General features: G+C 49.1%; 1 protein-coding gene, 1 long non-coding RNA gene and 1 other non-coding gene across 4 annotated transcripts in view; 1 reads left to right on the forward strand and 2 right to left on the reverse strand.

The window, feature by feature from the left end:
- Positions 1 to 10854, reverse strand: part of Ogdhl (oxoglutarate dehydrogenase L) — a 25262-nt gene extending 14408 nt beyond the window's left edge. For both annotated transcript variants that reach the window (XM_042696397.1, XM_042696396.1), the window contains exons 1-6: positions 10816 to 10854; positions 9149 to 9353; positions 6697 to 6867; positions 1399 to 1501; positions 658 to 773; positions 363 to 517 (exon numbers count right to left, since the gene is read on the reverse strand). In XM_042696397.1, the coding sequence (XP_042552331.1) occupies positions 363 to 517; positions 658 to 773; positions 1399 to 1501; positions 6697 to 6867; positions 9149 to 9352 (749 nt within the window). In that variant the 5' untranslated portion in view covers position 9353; positions 10816 to 10854. The remainder of the gene's footprint in view (positions 1 to 362; positions 518 to 657; positions 774 to 1398; positions 1502 to 6696; positions 6868 to 9148; positions 9354 to 10815) is intronic.
- On the forward strand, positions 1690 to 14205 carry LOC122122288. The gene is made up of 3 exons (XR_006150142.1): positions 1690 to 1700; positions 6945 to 6953; positions 13879 to 14205. It is a non-coding gene; the product is annotated as an uncharacterized LOC122122288 (long non-coding RNA).
- A 369-nt stretch (positions 14206 to 14574) lies between these two features.
- Positions 14575 to 14680, reverse strand: LOC122122394. Its single transcript, XR_006150155.1, has one exon. It is a non-coding gene; the product is annotated as a U6 spliceosomal RNA (small nuclear RNA).
- Positions 14681 to 18576: the final 3896 nt, after the last annotated feature.

Below are 18576 nucleotides of genomic sequence, written 5' to 3' on the forward strand. Positions count from 1 at the left end.
TATCTCACCAGGCTGGGTGGGTGAGCTGGACTGGGTGCACCTCCAGGCCTATACCCTGAGGCAGGTCCAGCCTCAGAGTCCCACTGCCCATGCTGGGAGTCTCCGCTGCCCTCACTCTACACTGCCCAAATAGTCCCACAGCCACAGTCTGCCCCTGACACCATGTTTCCCTGGAGTCCCACCTCTCTTCACTTGCCTGGCTCTGCCCTGGACCAGCTCTTGGCCAAGCTAACTGAACACCTGGTCCTAACACTCTGCTGAAGGCACTCCTAAAGCCAGGTGTGGAGGCCAGCCTAAGCTCTGGGCCCCTGAAAGTTCCCCAGTCAGCAGCCATGCAGGTGCCGGTCCAGGGCAGTGCTGACCTCATGGAGCGCACCAGCCGGGCCAGCAGGGTCCGCTTCTCCTCACTAGAGAACTGCATCACGCCAGGGGTCTCAAACTTCTGCCGGATCCACTGGCACTGCTCCACATCGTTAATGAACATGAACTCCAGGCCAATGTGCTGGCAATAGGTGCTCTAGAGGAAATAGGTGGGAACTCCACAGCCAGGAAGAGGGATGGCGGCCCAGGAGTCCTGAGCACACGAGGAAGTGCCCTCCCACCTCTCACACTGCTGAGAGCATCATCAGGTGTGGCAGACACACCTGCAGGGCTCACCTCCAGTCGCCGAATGATCTCCCGAAGAGAGAGCGTGTTTTCAGAGCCTCCAATGAAGGTGGTGGTAGGCAGCTGGAACTCCTTATCCAGGTCAGCCTCCTGCAGGTCGTAGAAAGCTGGGGAAGAAGCCCCAGGCAACAGAGAGGAAAGAGAGAGACCAGGTCTAGGGCAGGGTGAACATCCTCAAAGACCTCCCCACCGCCCCAACAATCTGCTCTGTACCCTCCCTCGATCTCTTTTTTTTTTTGGGGGGGGGGTCCAGTCATTGGGCCTGAACTCTGGGCCTGGGCGCTGTCCCTCAGCTCTTCAGCTCAAGATTAGCGCTCTACCACTTGAGCTACAGTGCCACTTCCGGCTTTTTACTTTTTGCTTATGTGGTGCTGAGGAATCGAACTCAGGGCCTCAGGCATGCAAGGCAAGCACTCTACCACTGAGCCACCTTCCCAGCCCTCCCTCCCTCGATTTTTGTCCTGGAAGCTCATTGGTAAATAGAGCTCACCTGCTACCAGGAGTGTGGGCTTGGACAAGTATCACCCCTGCTGGGCACAGTGAACCAGATGGGAAAGATGGAAAGGCATCCCTTTTGGGACACTGTGCAGTAGAAAGGAAAAGGCTAGAAGAGACCTAGACCCAGAGGCAGGCAGAGGTAGGCTTGGTTCAGGATGCAGAAGCCCCTCACTGGGCCAAAGTACCAGCTTGCTTTGCATTAACAGGGCATTAGGAAAGGGTCCCAACTCTCACCCAACTTATCAATAGTCGTGATTAAGTCTGAGGGCACAAAGGAGTCCAGATCTGCATCCAGAATGCCCAGGGGGTCCAGCTGGGCCACGTGGTGTCCCCGGATCTGAAAAGAGGGTGAGGAAAAGGCCAGGCTGGGTCCCAGATGAGAATATATTTGCCTAGGGTGAGGCTGGGAGCAGCTAGAACATTACTTCTAGCTTCACAATTTCTAGTTTCCACACATCTCACCCATGCTGCTGCCTGTGAGACCCCAGCCATGGCCACCAAAGCTGCAGTGAAAGAACCACATGTAGCTGACCAAAGTAGTGAAAGGCCTATATACAAAGGGATGTACTACAGTATAGAAATTGTGAAATTTGGCGGGGGCGGGGGGGGGGGGGGGGGGGAGAGGGGGAGAATGGGATGGGAAGGGTGGGAAGGGGAAACAAAGGAGGAGGCTACAATACTTGATAAGAAATGTACTCATTATCTTGCCCATGTAATTGTAACTCCTCTGTACAGTATTTTCACAATAAAAAATAAAAATTAAAAAAAAAAGAAATTGTGAAATTCTAGAAACTTCCTAAGTGCCCATCAAGAGAAGTCCAGCATACAGATAAGGAAAATCTACCTGAATGAGGAGGAATGAGGAAAACTCCCACCTGCTACAAGGCAGTCACCACAAAATACCTCTAAGGAAAAAGACAAATCCTGAAATAGTACACATAGTGAATTACCTATTATGTAAGAAAGGATATGTGAGTAAATATATGTATTTGTATGCACACAAACACAAGACTAAATCATAAAATGAGAAAACCATAAGACAAGAAAAAAATGATCATCTACAATATGGCACACACTGGAATAGACACAAGGACAGGTCTAGAAGCTATACTTTTTAAGAGAATAGCTTGCTTTGAAGGTATTTATTTGAAGATATTTATTATAGTAAACCTTTTATATTCTAAAACTAAGTGAAGCTTTAAAATTTGAAAGTAAAATGAAGTAAATTAATAAGTATATAATTCAGTGGCACCGATTCCAGTTGGCAAATGGAATATTCCCTAAAGACAAACAGAACTACAGGGGAAAATTGCATAAACTCTTTTCCATTACCAATCTTAGTAACAGTGTTTGAATTGTTCTCCCAAGACTGTTGCACGTGGGCTGTGGAGAAAAATCAATAAGCCACTGCACAGACGTCTTTGAAGATGTCTTTTTGGCATCTTTGAAAGGAGACAGCACCACAAGATTGATGAGGTCAACAGCAAACCCTTAGTCCTGCATTTGAAGTATGCTGCACCAGTATAAATCCATAATGCATGTCAGCTTTCTAGAGGAAAATAGTCATTTTCCAGCTCTAACTATTAAAATGACTAAACCAATGGGAACCTGGATGGATCCGGGCTGGGGAGAACCATACAGAATAAGACTTGGAACGTGTGTGTGTGTGTGTGTGTGTGGTGTGTGTGTGTGTGTGTGTGTGTGTGTGTGTGTGTGTGTGTGTGTGTGTGTGTGTGTGTGTGTGTGTGTGTGTGTGTGTGTGTGTGTGTATGTTGGGGGAGAAACATATATAATAAGACTTGGAGCGTGTGTGTGTGTGTGTGTGTGTGTGTGTGTTGGTTCTGTTGAACTCAGGGCATAGGTGCTGTCCCTGAGCTTTTTTGCTCAAGACTAGCCCTCTACCATATGAGTCACAGCTGCACTTTTGGCTTTTTGATGGTTAACTGAAGATAAGAGTCTCACAGATTTTCCTCTTATACTGGGCTTTGAATCTCAAGTCTCAGATCTCAGCCTTCTGAGTAGCTACGATAAGTAGCATGAATCACTTGCACCCAGCAGAGCCTCTTAAAGCAGTCAGCAAAGGACCATCAAGAACTGCCAGGGCTGGGAGTTTGGACACATTTTGAGCAACAATATGTCTAAAATCACATATATATCATCATATATCATTACAATATAATCACAATAAATACATATCATTTACAACAAAATGAAATCATCAAATATGCCTAAATGTATGCATTCACATAAAATTTTAAAAAAGGAAAAAAAACTCTACCTTTGGAAGGGTATAAAAAAATTACCACTTATATCTGAAAACCAATCAATAAAAGGAAAATCAAGTATTGCCCCGTCTCTACTATACAATGTGTACTTTGGGAGAAGCACTGTGGACAGAAGAATTTCCTGTATTTCAGGTAGTAAATAAAGAAGGAAAGTGAGAAGGCCACTATTTTGTTTTTGCAACTCCTAATGAATTCCTAATGAACTCCTAAAGAAATCACTGAAAATTCCCATCCCCATCACCAACTGGTAGCTGGTTTGTTGGGAAAATCAAACTTCTAGATCTCACCACCATTTAGAAAAATCACGTAGGACAGAAGAAGGAAGGTAAAATGACACCTAGGAATGTGATCAGCAAACTCAGGAAAACACAGGACAAACCAGCCGGCACAAAACCCGGCAAGGAACAGGAAAGGACAAGACTTCAGAGCCACATCAACCTCTGAAAACTGCAGGTTGTTTGGACCTTGCTTTACGCTAGCATCAAAAAGAAAGCAAGGCAATGGAAAATCATAAATATCACTTGCCTATTTCCAAGTTATTAAGGATTCTCCTTATAAAGAATTACTGCTATTAAGCCAGGCACCTAGGATTATATCCTAGCTACTCAGGAGGCTGAGATGTAAAGATAGTTATCTCCAATTAACCACCAAAAAACTGAAGTAGACCTGTGGCTCAGGTGGTAGAGCATTAGCCTTGGGCAAATAAAGCTCAGGGACAGGCTCTGAGTTTAAGCCCCAGGAACAGCTTTTAAAAAAAAAAATTATTGCTATTACTGCTATTATTCTTATATGTGTGAATACTATTATGATATTATGTTTCTAAAGATAATTTCTATAATTCTAAGGTTTTTTTTTCAGTGCTAAGAATTAAACTCAGGGCCTCACATGTGCTTGGCAAATGCTCTACCACTAAGCTACATCCTCAGATTTGTGGCTGCTTCGTGTGTGTGTGTGTGTGTGTGTGTGTGTGTGTGTGTGTGTGTGTATTTGCACAGACACATGCATGCCTGAATTGGGCCTTATAAACCCTTCACCTCAAGCTCTTGTTTGATTTTTCCACTCAAGGTTGCATTTGAGCCACAACTCCACTTCCTGTGGCAACTTTCTTATCTCTATAACTACAAACTGAACCATCCCTGGATCAAATGAAAGGATATCTAGGATACACCTCAAGCTAACAGCAGATAGAGGACAAGAAGAAGGGGAGCTAGACAAAGGAGGTTCACACCTGTAATCCCAGCTACTCAGAAGGCTGAGATCTGAGGATCATGATTGAAAGCCAGCCTGGGCAGAAACTCTATAAGACTCTTGTCTCCAATTATCCACCAAAAAAAGCCAGGAATGGGGTTGTGGCTCAAGTGGCAGAGCGCTGGCTTGAGCAAAAAAAAAAAAACTCAGGGACAGTGTCCTGGCCTTCAGGACTGGCATGCACACACGCACACGCGCGCACACACACACACACACACACACACACACACACACACACACACTAAAAAAGTGGAGGGAAGGGAATGGAAGAAATAAGATTATCCACGTGATGGGTAGGTGGCTCACTACATTATTCTGCCTCTTATATGCTTGAAAATGTCCGTAATCGGAGCTGCAGTTCTCCTCGTGGCAGCTATCAGTGTTGGGCCTCAGCTGTCTGTTCCTCAACTTCAGACAGAGCAAAGATGGGCACAATTCACAACTCCCCCACCAAGGCAGACTAGGACTTGCTTGGTCTTGGCTAATTACAAAACAAAGAGCAGCAACCAGCTGGAACTCAGGTGAAAGATAAGACCCTGAGGCAGAGGGGATGTTTACTCAGTTCTATACTCCCTGTTCTAATCATTGTCAAGGTCAATCACAGATCCCTTTCCATTAGTTTCACCAGCCAAGAAATGTAATACACTAGAATCTCCTTAACTTAAAATGCTTGGGTCTAGGGGCTGGGAAGCTGGCTCAGTGGTAGAGCACTTGCCTTGCATGCATGAGGCCCTGGGTTCGATTCCTCAGCACCACATAAGCAGGGGGAAAAAAAAAAAAAAAAGCTGGAAGTGGCACTGTGGCTCAAGTGGTAGAGCGCTAGCCTTGAGCTGAATTGCTGAGGGATGGTGCCCAGGCCTAGAGTTCATGCCTACAACTGGACCCAAAAAAAAAACAAAAAAAGAAACCAAAAAGCTTGGGTCTAGAAAATTAGGTCTGCTTGGGGAAAAAAATGGCCTCTTCCTTTATTCTCACTCTGTGCACACATAGCCCCTTGCCTAGAAGTCCTGGCCCAGTTCCTCTAGCAACTGGCACACCTAGGGGCAGTAGGAGGTCCCCCAGGCTGAGGTTGCTTCTTCTTCCTCTGAGATCACATCCACATCCACTATGGCCACACCAACTCCTGCCCTCTCCCTGTATATTCGGTCTCCATGACTACTTCCCCCTTCCTACTCTCTAGACAGATCAATCTCTTCTCTCCCTCTCTTCTCCCTCTGCCTGGCCTCCATCTCGAGAGCAGCAGTTTGCTCTCTCCCAACCCTGACCACCCTCCCTCATCTACCCAGACACCATAGCTACACAGTTCCCTTCTACAAAGAGGCAAGCCATCATTTCCATCTGCTAACACCCCCCTGCTGTGGAGCCAGTGTGGCAGCTTGCTGCTCCTTCTCACTGAGCCTCTGCCAAGGGCCCAGCAGCCCCTAGCATTGCCTCCACAGTCAAGTTTCCCTTACGAAATGCTTTCTACCCGTTTCCCAGAGATCTCTACTGATTACACTTCTGGTGCCAACACAGAGCAGCCCTCTAATTAATCCTGTTTGTTCAAAACCAAGAATATGAAACAACACAACTAAGAGGCCCAGCCTGAGGACCTGACACGGGACTGCCCAAGTTCGCAGAATCAACTGCTGTTGGGTGCATAATCACTAATTGTGCACCTACTGTAATCGGTCTTATTGGAATGCCCAGACTCAACAACAGACAACAATGATCAACACAGTTCCCTCTCACTCGATGTGACCATTTAGTAAGTGTTCCACTGGGTAATTAGGTATGGTTTGTGCCGGACAGACAAAATTTCAGAGACAGACCACAAGCCAGCACATTAGTAGGCACAAAATTCAGTCCTCTGTATGGCACTGTGGCAGACTAGACAGAGGCATGGGTGGCACTTGGCAAAGGACTTCAAGAAGGCTCTCTGGCAAGGTGACTGTGTTAAGAGAAACTTCTTTTTTCAGTGGGTCAGGTGGCTTCCTAGCCATGTCCTGGGTACCCTCACCTGGTAGGCCCGGATCAGGGACTGCACAGCCAGGTGGTCCTCCACCAGCTTGCTGGTCTTGGTGCGGCTTGAGGCTGCAGACCTGCTCTCAGGGACGACAGTCAGGAGCTGCTGGTGAGCAGGGCGTGCAGATGCTTCCTTACTGGCTTGCCGGAAGAAGCTGTCCCAGGCCTGAGCAGGGCAAAAGGAAGAAGCAGCTAGGTCAGGGCCTAGGAAGAGTCAGGAGTGGTCTAGGCTGGAGTACCGAGGAGCATCTGGTACTCCTTGGAGCTCATGGTTCTTAGGTCTGTTTAGAGGGCCTCTTCTCTAGCAGCTCAGGCCCCTATCCCACAGTGCAGCTGTCCTCAGGACTCAGTATGGTGGGGAGGAAGGTATAAGTTGTGGCTCAAGTACTTCAGCTGTGATAGGAGCTTGACCCCAGAGAAAACAAGACCTCACACATGGTGGGCTATGGGAGGCCTTTGTTCAGGGCAATGTGGCAGGTAGAGCCTCCACATGTTCAAGGCATGTATCTTTTGAGCTAGCAATTTATCCGTATGTGTATGTATATATGTGTGCCTGATATACATACAAAAAATGGTCCTTGCAGAGCTGGGATATTTATAAAAATGACAATGCAAGCACAACTTAAATGGCTTTTCAATAGGAAAGTGGCAAAACGAATGTACAGTGATCTCTCACCTATCACAGGAGTTATGTTCCAGAGACCTCAGGATGGGTGAAAATCTGCAGTGTAGTAGCATTGGATAGTTGTCCCTTGCTACATTGTGCTTCACTTATGCTACTTCTCAGATTTTTATCATGGGGGGTCTCTGGAACGTAGCTCCTGTGATAGGTTTAGGATCACTATTTACATATTTTCTTTTAAAACCTGTGGTACAGTGAAGCTGCAATAAGTGAATTGTGATACAATGAGGGACGACTATATGTTTAGAATCTGGAAGATTATACAATTGTAAAAAAAAAAAAAAAAAAAATCCAAGCACCAGTGGCTCATGCCTATATCCCTAGCTACTCAGGAGGCTGAGATCTGAGGATGGAGGTTCAAAGTCAGATAGGGCAGAAGTATGTGAGACTCTTATCTCCAATGAACCACCAGAAAACCAGAAGCGAGGCTGTGGCTCAGAGTGGTAGAGCCCTATCCTTGAGAGAAAGAGCTCAGGGATGGTACCCAGGCCCAGAGTTAGAAGCCCTACAACTGACAAGAAAAATAAATAAATAAATAAGAAGGTATATTCATGACCATGGATATGGAATATCATCAAGATATGTTGTAAAGAAAAAGTCAGTGATATGCAGCTAGCTACTCTGTGTAGAAGCAAATTCAGATGTGAATATGCAGATACATCTGTGTGTTTTCCAGGGAAAGAAGTGGCTAGTGTGGGGCTTAGAGGTAAGAGTACTTACTTGTCTAGCATATATGAAGCCCTGGGTTCTATCCCAGCACCACACAAACAAAAACAAAAGTACCTTCCTCCTTTGCTCACTCCCATTTAGGATCTGTGAGAATCAGTTCAAACACACAAACACACACACACACACACACACACACACACATACACACACACGGAAAGCAATCTGGCAAAACCCATCAAATGATACACACAGCTACTCTTGGATCAGACTCTTCCACTGGGAAATTTTCCTAGCTAGCTGTGCATGTGAGAGATGATGAAGCCACAGAGTATGCAAGACTGGATGTGGACCAATGGTCTGTCAACAGGGATAGAATGGCACGATGTTGCAATGGAATAGTATGCAGGTAGAAAAATAACAACGAGGGTCTTTACATACTTACATGGAAAAATCTGGGAGACAGAATGCTAAGTGGAAAAAAGCAAGGGACAAAACAGGATTGTTCACATATTACTATAGCTTACTTAAAAATCTCAGAGGGAAAAAGAAGAAACAGAGTAACTCGAGGGGGAGAGGGGAAGAATGGCAGGTGGGAACTGAAAGTTCAGGAGTGGTTGGAAGTCTTTTGACTTTTCCAAAGTTTTGGGTTCAGTCCATGTGCCTGTTTACTTTCCTCTGAGGAGAAGAGTGTTCCAGAAAAAGAGAGACAGCAACTTCTCCCCCAATCAACTTTTTCCAACCACTAAAAGGAACTTAATCAGATCATGAATCTATAATTTTTTTTTTGTCTTGACTCCTACAAAGACCAATAAGAGTCAGGGCGGGTTTCCACTGCCTGAGCAGGGCACCCTCAGGGCCACTTGGGCGGCAGCACCTTTCACAGCTGATTTCTCAGCAGGAAGGCCTGATGCCTTCCAGCCCCACGTGAGAACAGACCTGAGCCTCTTCCCTCCTCACTGCCCACCGCAGTGCCCCAGGTGTTCCCTTTCATGCAGCAGAAAGGGTGGAGTGCCCACCTGGTGGAGGCTCACATAGTGGGGAGAGTAGGGTGCCCACCTGGTGAATGCTTGTGCAGCGGGGAGGGTGGGATGCCCACCTGGTGAACGCTCCGCGGGTTTTCCAGCCAGGCGAAGTACATCTCCTCCACATAACTGGAGTCGCCTCCACCTCTGCCTCCTGGGAAGGTGGCAGGGGGCCCAGAGGACCAGTTGCGCAGGCCGGGCCCTGGGATACCCCTCGCAGACAGAAGTCTCACTGCCTGTACCCCAAGCCGGGATGGCAGCAGTCTCAGCTGACTCATTCTGCCACAGGCAATGAGAGAGGCATAAATCACAGGACCTGGACAGGAGTTCCAACAGGCATGTGTTCACTCATCACCACCTGGCATTCCCTCTGGATGAAGGGGCCTGGATGAGGCCATGGTGATAAGACAGAGGTCAGAGGTGACAATCTCCCCAGCATCCTGAGTTCACTGCCAGGTCAGGAAACCCCACAGTAGACACAGTCTTGCTGGCCCCCTCCCCCAGACCATGTTCTCTCCTTTCTGGTCCTGAGCCTGAAGAGACCTGCTGCCAGACCCTGCCTGGAGGGACAGGGGGGTGGGAGGGACTAACTCAGGCTCTGGGTCTCATTCCGTAGGTCCCAGGGCTGTGCAAATGGTCCTCCCAAGAAGGGGAACCTGGAACTTGGGTGAGGATGCTCCAAGCACTGACATGCTGTGTGTGGTGAGAAAGAGGTAACAAAGATACAGGGGTGAGGAAGAACAGTGGTGCATTATCTCAAGAGGCCCAGGACATGAGTGGGTCTCCTAGCATTGTGACCAAACCTGACCAGTGGCCACTCTGACTGGAGTACTGGCCCCAAGTGCCTTTCCCCAAGCCCCAGCCAGGAGGAAAGTGACGCAGGCCTAACAACTTGCTTGGTTTAGAGGTGTGCTGGAGGGCAGAAGCCAAAGCAGCCCTGTGCTCACTTGGCTCTTCACTGGAGCGACCCCAAGCTCACACTCCAGACAAATACCACCCAGGTCAGGCCAGGGTAACCAGAACTGGGAGCTTCCCTTCCCCAGCATGACACACACCCACCGTCCCAGGGGCTTCCTCTCCCTAACATGGCACACACCTGCCATCCCAGGGGCTTTCAATGGTGGAGATCTCCTCCACTCCACAGAGGACAGGAGTGGTAAAACTCTCCCCTGACCCTAGAGGACCCCCAAGTCTTGCTATCTGATCAGCCGGGTGTTGACAGGGCCCACTGAGGCCCCTGCTGCCCCAGGTTCCAACCTCCAAGTGTTTCCCCAGCCTCATCCTGAGACTAAGCAGCAGCTCTCCTCTGCTCAGTCCAGCTCTTACTGACTACTGGCCATTCAGGAATGTGTGGATGGAGCTGGGCCCTCCCCCTAACCCCCACCACAGGGGCCATGAAGTGGAGGAAGATCCCCCCACCGGCATGATTCAGTGACCCAGAAAATGTGCTTTCTGGGCATCTGCCTGGACTAGGACTTGATCAATGCCCTGGAGCATACTCTATCAACAGGTGGAGCAACTCCCCCACAGATGGGCAACTCCCCATCCCTGTCATTAGCTCAAACAAGCCACCAGGACCCCACTGGCTACACTTTCTGCAAGGGGCCAAGCCCCACCCCACCACAGGGCTTGATCACAGAGGACAGGAGTCCTTCACAAGGCTGGGGAAAGCCCCTCCCCCCCAGCCTACTGCCTCACTCCTTTTCTCCCCCCACCCACTGCCTCTCCCTGGCAAACTCACCTGAGCTACCGGAATAGGAGGAGGGATCTTCAATCAAGAACAAGCAGGCTCCTCAAGCCTGAAGAAAGGAAAATTAAAAACTCAAAACAACAGTCACTCCAGGGAGGGAGGGGGGTGAGCAGGGCTCTGAGCTCCAAATGCCCTCTCACCTTACCCCCACCCACCCCCCATGGCACATGCCCAGTCCCTACACTCTGGGCTGCATGTCCAGCCCACCTCTGCCCTGCAGCAGCAGCTGCTTAAGGGCTAGACAAACTCGAGGGTCACAACCCCAGCTATGCCTGGCAATCTAGAGCTGCACAGGATCTCTTGGCCCCAACCACCAGGAGCTTCCTTGTCTCCATTCTACACAAGCACAAGAAGCTGATGCTGAACCACCTGAGAGAAGAAGAGGAAGAGCATGTGCTCAGGCAGCCTGACACTGGAGCCGTCACAGTGCGCAACTTTACAGACAGGGAAAAAAGGCAGGAGAGGCTAAGCTTGCAATTGAGGGACTCTGTATGGGTCCAGGGCTCGGGCCTTCCTCAATGCAAATGCCAGGCCACTGGCAGTAGCTGATCCCTCCAGCAGCCCCATCCCCACAGGGGACGAATTCAGGGCAAACTGGGACAAAACCTGGCTGCACCCTAGGTGGGAACACTGTGTTTTGCAAGCTGAATAGTCTGGGCAAGGGGCCTCCACCCAGCCAGACGGGTGGGGACTTAACCAGGGTGGGGGGTAGGGAGGTCCCATATGGGCTCAGTATTTACAGCCAGAACCCACTAGCTAGCCTTGCTAAGGTGCTGTCCAAGGCAGCAGCAAGGAGTTGATATGAAATAGATAAATAAATAAGATACTTTGAGCCGGGCGCTGGTGGCTCACGCCTGTAATCCTAGCTACTCAGGAGGCTGAGATCTGAGGATCGCGGTTCAAAGCCAGCCCGGGCAGGAGAGACCGTGAGACTCCTATCTCCAATAAACCACCAGAAAACCGGAAGTGGCGCTGTAGCTCAAGTGGTAGAGCGCTTGCCTTGAGCTGAAGAGCTTAGGGACAGCGCCCAGGCCCAGAGTTCAAGCCCCACGACCGACAAAAAAAGAAAAAGAAATAAGATACTTTGTGCAAGCCTGGACAGCTCTTGTGGGGGATGTCCTCCCTGGGGACAACGCCAGAGTGATATGGCCAACCCAGAACTATACAGACATTCTTGCCACTAGGCCTCCGAACACACTGGACCCTGTGTTTGACCTGTTCCCCAACCATCCCTGGTGCAGGTTAGTTAAGCGAGGTGCAGGAGTGGAAGGAGGAGAGAGGAAGAGCCCACCTCAGAGTCAGGCAGCCCAAGCCTGGACTTGCGCTGGCCCTGGTCCCCGCACGCCGAGGACTGGGTCGGTGTTTGCTCAGTTGTGTAGTTTGGGGCACTGGAGAGAAGCAGGGCTGGGAGGGGTTGTGCGAATGTCCTTGGCAGAGGGGAAGGGGCTGTGCCAAAGCCAGGAGTAGGAAAAGTACAAAGGCGGCTAGGCCGTTTCCAGGCGCTGCGGGATGGGTGTCAGAGCTGTGCCAGGCAGCTCAGACCCGTGGGGAGGGGGGGGATGGGGCAGGGAGGGCGGGGGCCGGGCCCAGGCTCACTGCGGCCTGTGGGGAGCCAAGTTCCCTGTCCCCCATCCTCCCACTTCTGTGCGGAGGGACCGCGGTTGGCGCCGTCTCCGTGGGTCTCGCCCTCGATGCGGGGGGCCTCGAAGCTGTCGGGCGAGGGCGCGGGCCGGACCCCTGCGTGCGCTGCGCAGGGCGCGGGCGGCAGCAGCCCACCCAGGCCGTGGGAGCCCGGGGAAGCGGTCGGCGGCCTTGCTACAGGTTGGGGACCCTTGGTGACTGCTGAATCTCTGGTCGGCGCGTCACGCCGGAATAAAACGCGCCAAAAGGGTTGAGGAGGGGTCTCTGAGGGCGGCCGCGGCCACGCAGGCGGAGCCAGGCCTCGTCTCCGCCCCCTCCCCCCGCCCCAGCCCTCCCCTCCCCTCCCTCCCTCCCCTCCGCAAGGCCCGGCTCCGGGCGGCGCACGGGGCTCCCCAGGACCTCCGGTGGGCAGAGGAGGAGACGGCCCTACCGCAGGCGAGGACGCCGCAGTGCCGCGGGGGGGGGGGGGGGGGGGGGACAGGCCGCCGCGCTCACCGGGCGGGAGGGGTCGGCTTGGCGGCGCCGTCTGGAGGACGCAGGTCAGGGGGTGCTCAGGGGGCGCGCACCGCGCCGGCCGGGCCAAGTACCCGGGTCACGTGACGCGCGTCCCCGCGAGCGCGCGCCCGGGATCGGCGCGCGGTGACGTCTGGAGGACGCCCCGCCCCGCTGCGCGCTGTCCGCGGTGCTGACCGTGTGCAGCCCGCCCGAGGGCACTGGCCCCGGGGAGCGCGGACCCTGATCCCGCGCCGGCCGCGGGGCTGCACCGCCCGCACCTGTGCGGTCCTGGGTTCAGAAGTCATGCAGTGGTGGCTCTCGGGCTTCCGATCCTCGGCCGGTGAAACGGGAAATGTTATTTTTAAAGTTCCCTTTCCCGGGGCGGGTGGAAAAGATGGGATGACGCCGGGCCGTGCGCGCCACCAAGTCCCATGCCCTTTACCCATGCGCTTTCCGCTCTCCAGGGTGGTGTGGGGCATCTTCTAGCTATTATTGGTTATTGATTGATTGATTTCTCTTTTCTTTTTTCCTTTCTTTCTTTTTGTGCTGATCCTGGGGCATGAATTCAGGACCTGGGTTCTGCCACTTGAGCCACAGTGCCACTTTCGGATTTTGGGGGGGGGGGGGGGTGGTAATTAATTGGAGATAATAATCTCTCCGACTTTTTTGCCCGGGCTAGCTTTGAATCTGAATCCTCAGATATGAGCCTCCTGAGTAGCTAGGATAACAGGCATGAGCCACCTATGCCCAACTTGTCTCATTAGTGTTTTCATCTGCATTTTTTAATGTTGCCCTAAACACAAAACTTTATTGATAAAATACATGTCTTAGATTAACACGTGTAAACAATACAAAATTATAGCTTATTTGTGATTATAATTATGATTATACATAGACAAAGGTGATTATGACCACCAGTTTAAGTAATGAATACTAATACTTTAATCTAGGTAGCAAGATGAAATTAACAACAGTTTTCTTTCTACAAGCTCTAATACTCATTTGACATCCTTAAAATGATCCAGTCTCAATAGAACATCAATCACTGTTGAGCATCTGTGAAATTCATTGTTCCAAAATGGCAGCTTAAAGGATCTCTTTGCCATATAAGCACATTGAAAACCAAAAATTTATAAAATATACTGTTCCTATGTGCAAACTAAAAAAAAAATCACATAAATGTCATTTGGGACAGATCACAAATTAGAGTTTGGTTAGTACTTTCAGGATTTTGACTTTCACCACAAAATCATTGTGATTTGCTGAATTTTTTCCTGGATGATGGAAGCCCTTCACTTTTTATGTTGTCATTTATATTTTCAAAAAGGGTAAGGATATTAAGCAGAATCTCTCTATCCCATTCTTTATTAAAGAGTGAAATCAATTCTGATGGCACTTTACAACTGACTAGCTCTCTTGTCATGGCTGGATTTTCAGTGAAATTTATAATTAACTTCATAATTTGTATCTTGGTGAAGTGATTTCCCAGGAATAACAAAGCAAAAAAGTCTGTTCCTTCAGGGTGCTAAAAAGGGCCTTGGCCTTAGCCTCTAGGCCACCTCCACTCTGAGGTTCTACATGGGCCTCCTTCTTTACACTTGGACTGCTCTTGAGAAAAATATGGAACACTTCATGATTTGCATGTCATCCTTGCACAGGGGCCATGCTAATCTTCTCTGTATCGTTCTAATTTTAGTATATGTGCTGCTGAAGCGAGCACTCATCTGCATTTTTATGATGCCCAATGGTTTGTATCCCATATTGTTTGTTAGTTTGTAGTTTTTTTTAATTAGTTTTCTTTTGAAGGCAGGAATTCCTGGGATAGGAACTCACTATGTCTGTGGTGTAAGGCACCATCAGCCCTGTCCTGAGTTGTTGCCACAGTCTCCTAACTGCCCCTTCTGCCTCCACAGTTTCACTCCTGAATTCAAACCTAAACACAGCAGCCAGAATTTTACTCATAAAACAACAATTCAAACCAAGTGTCCCATGGCTCACACCTGTAATCCTAGCTACTCAGGAAGCTGAGATCTGAGAATTGCAGTTTGAGAAAACTTGGCAAGAAAGTCTATGAGACTCTTTTCTTGCATTAACCACCAAAAAAAGTTGGTAGTAGGGCTGGGAAGGTGGCTCAGTGGTAGAGTGCTTGCCTTGCATGCATGAGGCCCTGGGTTCGATTCCTCAGCACCACATAAGCAGAAAAAAGCCGGAAGTGGCACTGTGGCTCAAGTGGTAGAGCATTAGCCTTGAGGTGAAGAGCTGAGGAACAGTGCCCAGGCCCAGAGTTCAGGCCCATGACCAGACTCCTTTCTCCCTCCCTCTCTTTCTTTCTCAACCTCCTGAGTACCTAGGGTTACAGGAGTGAGCCATCAATACCTGTCTAATAATCTTCATTTTTACATTCTTCATATCATCTTCCCTTCAGCTGCCACAGAAATATTTCAAGAAAGTAACTCTAGCCAGGTGCTTATGGCTCACACCTGTCATTTTAGATATTCAGGAAGCTGAGATCTGAGGATCTCAGTTTGAAGCTAGCCCAGACAAGAAAGAGACTCTCATCTCCAATTAAACACCAAAAAGCCAGAAGTGGAGCTATGGCTCAAGAGGTAGAGCACCAGCCTTGAGCAATAAAAGCTCAGAGGCTGTATCCAGGCCCTGAGCTCAAACCCCAGTACTGGCACAAGAAAAGAATAAAAGACAGACAAGACAAGCAGGAGGGCGGGAAGGAGGGAGGGAAGGAGGGAGTGAGGAAGGGAGGAAGGAAGGAAGGAAGGAAGGAAAGAAGGAACAAAGGGAGGGAGGGAGGGAGAGAGGACGGGAGGGAGGGAGGGAGGGAAGAAAAGAAAAGGAAAGAAAAGAAGGAAAGAAGAGAAAGAAGGAGATAAAGAGGGAAATAAAGAAAATAAACTTACCCAGTAATGAACTGGCAGCAGAGATTCAGAGAACAGAGTTGGATACATTTACTCACAGGTCAGTGGCTGGTGGTACAAATGGTGAAAAGGCAAAGATGAGTCATAGGTTTCTGGGAAACAAGCTGTGATGCAGGTTGGGAGAACAGAAAAGTGTACAAGAAGAGCCATGAACAAACTACTTAAGGAAGAAGCAAAATAACGCAAAGCCCTAGCAAGTCAGGAGGATTTCAGAGCCTGTGTGGTCACAGTGGTCTTTGGAGTCACAGAGGAGATGGAGAGCCAAAGAGGGATAGACAGAGATCACATGGAGGAGGAAAGCAGAAGCCCTAACTGAAGAGGATGGGAGGGGAACCCAAGGGTGAAGCTACAGTCTTGGAGGCCTGTGGGCTGCCTGGTCTTCCCGCCTAATTGATACTTTGCTAATTACATGGATTAAAGCAAACATTTGAGACAATCAGGGCTCCCATGTGGGTGAATGCCATTCTGAGAAGCCTGAGAAGACTTGAGGTGGTGGCTGGGGACTCTGCAAAGATCTTCGGAAACTAGTATCTTGCTTTTCTTCCTTCTTTCCTCATTAGTGTCAGTACATGCAAGTTTATATTTATTTATCCCAGTTACCTAGATTTAAAATAATAGAGAAGCCAGGCGCCGGTGACTCACGCCTGTAATCCTAGCTACTCAGGAGGCTGAGATCTGAGGATCGAGGTTCAAAGCTCCTGAGACTCTTATCTCCAATAAACCACTAGAAAGCCGGAAGTGGCGCGGTGGCTCAAGCTGTAGAGCACTCGCCTTGAGCTGAAGAGCACAAGGACAGTGCCCAAGCCCAGAGTTCAAGCCCCATGACTGACAAAAAAATTTAAAAAAAAATAGAGAAATATCAAGCACAGGATTTAGAAACCTTTCATTTGCTGCCTCAAATCTCTCTCTCCCTCCCTTCCTCCTTCCCTCACTCCTTTCTTTCTTTTTTTTTTGGGGGGGGGGTCCAGTTGTGGGGCCTGAACTCTGGGCCTGGGCGCTGTCCCTCAGCTCTTCAGCTCAAGGCTAGCACTCTACCACTTGAGCCACAGCGCCACTTCTGGCTTTTTTCTTATGTGGTGCTGAGGAATCGAACCCAGGGCCTCGAGCATGCAAGGCAAGTGCTCTACCACTGAGCCACCTTCCCAGCCCCACTCCTTTCTTTCTTTCCGCCCTCCCCTCCCTCCCCTCTCACCCCTCCTTGCTTCCCTCCCTCCCTCTCTCCCTCCTTTCCTTCTTTTCCTTCCTTCCTTCCTTCCTTCCTTCCTTCCTTCCTTCCTTCCTTCCTTCCTTCCTTCCTTCCTTCCTTCCTTCCTTCCTTCCTTCCTTCCTTTCTCCCTTCTTTCCTTCCTTCACCTCTCTCTTTCTCTCACCAGCTACTCATTCAAGAAGATCGGGATTGCTTCCAGAAGTTGCCTATTTACAAGCAGATCTGCTATGAGCAGATTTTTGTAGGAATATACATCTTCATTTCTCTGGAATGAGTGGATAGGTTGAATTTATGGGTCATTATGGTAATCATATGTTTAATTATTTTTGCCTATCCTGGGGCTTGAACTCTGGGCCTGGGCACTGTCCCTGGGTTCCTTTTGCTCAAGGCTAGTGTACTACCACTTGTGACACAGCACCACTTTCAGCTTTTTCTGTGATTAATTGGAGATAAAAGTCTCACAGACTTTCCTGTCTGGGCTGGCTTTGAACCATGATACTCAAATCTCAGCCTCCTGAGTAGCTAGCATTATAGGCATCATACGTTTAATTTTTCTTTTTGGTTGGTCATGGGGCCTGAACTCTGGGCCTGGGCAATGTCCCTCAGCTCTTCAGCTCAAGGCTAGCGCTCTACCACTTGAGCCATAGCACCACTTCTGGCTTTCTCTGCTTATGTGGTACTGAGGAATCAAACCCAGGGCCTCATGCCTGCAAGGCAAGCGCTCTACCACTGAGCCACCTTCCCAGCCCCATATGTTTAATTTTTAATGACACTATTCTTTTTCAAGAGTGTCTGTACCATTTTACATTCTCACCAACCATGTATGAGCAATACTACATCCTTGCCAACATTTGATCTTAATACTGTGTGTGTATATGTGTGTGTGAGAGAGAGATTGAGAGAGAGAGAGAGAGAGAGAGAGAGAGAGAGAGAGAGATCCGTCCCAACAGGACTGTACTGATGTCTTATTGTTTTTTTGTTTTTTTTTTTTTTGTTGGTCATGGGTCTTGAACTCTGGGCTTGGGCTCTGTCCCTGAGCTCTTCACCTCAAGGTGAGTGCTCTACCACATGAGCCACAGTGCCACTTCTAGTTTTCTGGTGGTTAATTTGAGATGAGTCTCATGTACTTTCCTGCCCAGGCTGGCTTTGAACTATGATTCTCAGATCTCAGCCTCCTGAGTAGCTAGGATTACAGGTGTGAGCCACTAGCTCCCAGCTTGCTTTGTTTTTCTTACTGGTGAGCTTGAAATTTCTGTATATAATCTAGACACTAGTCCTTGTTAGATATGTAGTTTGCTAATATTCTTCTCTCATTCTATAGTTTGTCTGGTTATCCTTAGTAAAGGCTCTTCCATTGAGCAAAAGAAGTTCTTAGTGCTGATGAAGTCTAGTTTACATTACATGATTTATGTTTTTCGTGTCCTAGCTAAGAATTTTTTTTTGGTCGTGGGGCCTGAACTCTGGGCCTGGGCGCTGTCC

This window comes from Dipodomys spectabilis, unplaced genomic scaffold, assembly GCF_019054845.1.
Source record: "Dipodomys spectabilis isolate Male_0828 unplaced genomic scaffold, ASM1905484v1 ptg000207l, whole genome shotgun sequence".
In the NCBI taxonomy this organism is placed as follows: Eukaryota; Metazoa; Chordata; class Mammalia; order Rodentia; family Heteromyidae; genus Dipodomys; species Dipodomys spectabilis.